Raw genomic sequence first — 3,288 nt, forward strand, 5'->3', positions numbered from 1 at the left:
CTGAATGCAATAAGAGCTGCCCAGAATGAGTCCCGCGCACGATTTTCCTGGGATCACAGATGATTCAATTTCTGAAATTGACACTTGTAGGTACACCTATAGCTAGCATTTTTTAGTAGCTTATTGAATAAACTTTAAAAATAAACTTTGAAAACGGGATACCATGTCAAGTACTAATTAATACTAAAATAAGAAGAGAATAAGTCTTCACTTGACTAAATAAACGAATTTATTGATGGAAAAGAGTCAACATGTTTCAACATCTCATGATGCCATCCTCAGGACTAAATTGAAAAATTGCAATGAAAGAAAAATATAAACAAAACAATATAACACATGACATTACATACCACATATGATTAGGGTGGGTACATACGGTTCAAGAGAAAAGGGGGGTACACACTAGCAAATATAAGTAACAAATTTTTTCACTTATGGATAAATGATAACATGTTGCTCATTTTGTTCTAATTGATTATTAAAAAGGTTCTTATTTTCTTTTACAGCTTTTCTAATATATAATGTTTCTAGTAGGCCTAAAATTTTTTGTGGTTATTGGGAACATTAGAATTAAGAATTTTTACATTACAAGAGGTGGTAGGTAAGTTGTGCTCAATCATATAGGATGCAAACCCACTTTTTTCTGGGTGGTTATTGTTGACGGAGGCAAAATGTTCTTTTATCCGGGTGTTAATTGACCGAGCTGTTTTTCCTATATATTCACCATGTTCTGGGACTATGATGTTATAGATGCCACATTTATCCATGGGGTCTATTTTATCTTTGTTGTTAAAAATTTTGTTTTTCGGTTTGTTGGGATATAAAAAGCTACCTGTATCTTTTCTTCTTTTTCAATAATATTAGCAATTTTATAAGAAGACTTGCCGGTGAAAAGGAGGGACCTCCATTGTTTTTGAATGCTAGGTTTTGTATTATGGTATAGAAATTTACTAGTGATGTATTTATTTAAAATAGAAAAGTTTTTGAATGGTTGTTTTTTGGTACCCATTATTTATTGCAATTTGAAAAATTATATCTAATTCAGTTTTAAAATTGTTTTCTGACATAGGAACTTCTAATAATCTCCAGAAATAGGCCCTAAAAGCAGCCATCTTGTGGTTGTGTGGATGAACTGAGTCATTGGGGATACAAGTATCTGTGACTGTGGGTTTTCTGTAAATTTTAAATTCTAGATGACTAGTGGAAGAGTTAAGGTAGATGGTTAAGTCTAGAAAATTAATAGTTTCCCCGCCAATTTCAATTTCAAATTTAATGTTTTCTCTCATTGAGTTAATATTGTCAAGAAAAACCATAGCATCTTGGGTGGTACCTTTCCAAATGATAAGGATGTCATCTACATAACGTTGGTAAGAATGGATAAATTGCAGACCTTGGAAATTAGTATTATTAAACAGTTCCTCTTCAAAATCATCCATATAAATATCTGCAAGAAGGGGAGATAAGGGTGAGCCCATACTGCAGCCTTCTAATTGTTGATAGGTAGTACCTTCAAATTTGAAATAATTATATTTGGTTACCAGTAGTAGGGCGGTTTTGAATGCTTCTTTTTCTTTACTAGATAGGTTGGAGTGATCATCAATTAATTTGCATGTTTTTGTAACAGCAGCTGCAATGTCAACTTTAGAAAATAAGCTGTTTACATCTAAAGATATTAGTTGTTGATCTGTTGTGCATTGTATATTTTGTATGTTTGTAATTAGTTCTAGGCGGTTATTGATGCTATGTTTTGGTTTCCATTGTATATGTTGTTTGAATAAGCGGACAAGTTCCTTTTCCAAAAGATAAACTGGGGAGGTGTATGATGCAACAACTGGGCGGATAGGAACTTCTTGAATGGGTAATGTTTCTGATGCTTTATGTATTTTAATGGTACCATATAGTCTGGGGGCATGAGGATTCTTATTGATAAGAGATTGGGGGTGTTGAATGAGTTCGGTGCCTTCTTTCTTCAAGAAGGATCTAACGTCTTTATCTACTGTTGGAGTTGGGTCACGAATGGGTATTGCTTTTTCCTTTTCTATGAAATTCTTGACTTTTTCAACATACTTATCTTTATTAAGGAGTACAATGCTATTGCTTTTGTCGGCAGATGTGACAACAATATTGTGTTTTTTAATATTTTCATTGAGTTGTTTAATAATATTGTGAGTGTTATTATTCTGATCTTTTGTCAACTTATTTGGCTTATTATGATTCATTTTACTTACTGCATGGTGTTTAGTTTTGGTGGTGGAACAGGCAGCATTGATATCAATCAGTACGGTTTGTTGTTCTGAGTGGTTGTGATTTGTCGGACAATATTTGGGGCCTTTTGACAATAATGTTATTTCTTCATCACTCAGTTCTAGATTGGACAAGTTAACTATTCTATCATTAAATTCAACATGACTAGAAGCAGGAATTTGGTTAGGTTGTTGATTAATAATCAGAGAGGTTAGCTTATCATATATTGTTTTTACCTTTTCAAACTGTTTTGTAGCATTGATTGTTCTTATTTTGTCATCTTTCATATCAAATTCTATGGGATGGATTTTATCCATGAGAAGTCTTTGAATTACCATAAGTTGTTGAAGTACTTCATGTTTATCATGATATTTGTGTTTGATTTCTAATTTCATGATGTTGTGAGCAATGGATGGGATTAAGTGCTTATATTTGCTAGGTTGGATTTTCACACTAATATATTTAGGTATGACGTGCATGTGTAGACATTCCTGGTTGAATAGTATGTCCATGGTAAGGATACTCTTCTTCCAGTGCAATTTTTGATATTGCACCCATAACTCACCGACCGGTAACTTGAATAAACTTTGAAAACGGGATACCATGTCAAGTACTAATTAATACTAAAATAAGAAGAGAATAAGTCTTCACTTGACTAAATAAACGAATTTATTGATGGAACATGTTTCAACATCTCATGATGCCATCCTCAGGACTAAATTAGTGTTGGGAATAATCGATTATGATAATCGATTAGGTAATACACATAAATTACATAAGGACATACATGTTAAATATTTTTCATGCAAAAAGAAAAAAAAAAGTTTATGAGGAAAGAATTAGAATTGGCAAAAATACCAAAATGTGATTTTCCGATTATTTTTCATAATCGATTATACATTGCAGCTGCTGTTACAAAAACATGCAAATTAATTGATGATCACTCCAACCTATCTAGTAAAGAAAAAGAAGCATTCAAAACCGCCCTACTACTGGTAACCAAATATAATTATTTCAAATTTGAAGGTACTACCTATCAACAAT

General features: G+C 32.4%; 1 protein-coding gene across 1 annotated transcript; it reads right to left on the reverse strand.

The window, feature by feature from the left end:
• Positions 1-393: 393 nt before the first annotated feature.
• On the reverse strand, positions 394-2,913 carry LOC113472352. The gene is made up of 2 exons (XM_026832067.1): positions 2,481-2,913; positions 394-536 (listed from the first exon to the last, which is right to left on the reverse strand). The coding sequence occupies exons 1-2, from the start codon at positions 2,847-2,849 to the stop codon at positions 528-530; spliced, it is 378 nt and encodes a 125-aa protein (XP_026687868.1). The 5' UTR covers positions 2,850-2,913; the 3' UTR covers positions 394-527.
• Between the last annotated feature and the right edge of the window lie 375 nt (positions 2,914-3,288).

The sequence above is a fragment of the Diaphorina citri genome, unplaced genomic scaffold (assembly GCF_000475195.1).
Source record: "Diaphorina citri unplaced genomic scaffold, Diaci psyllid genome assembly version 1.1 scaffold5035, whole genome shotgun sequence".
NCBI classification, from domain to species: Eukaryota; Metazoa; Arthropoda; class Insecta; order Hemiptera; family Psyllidae; genus Diaphorina; species Diaphorina citri.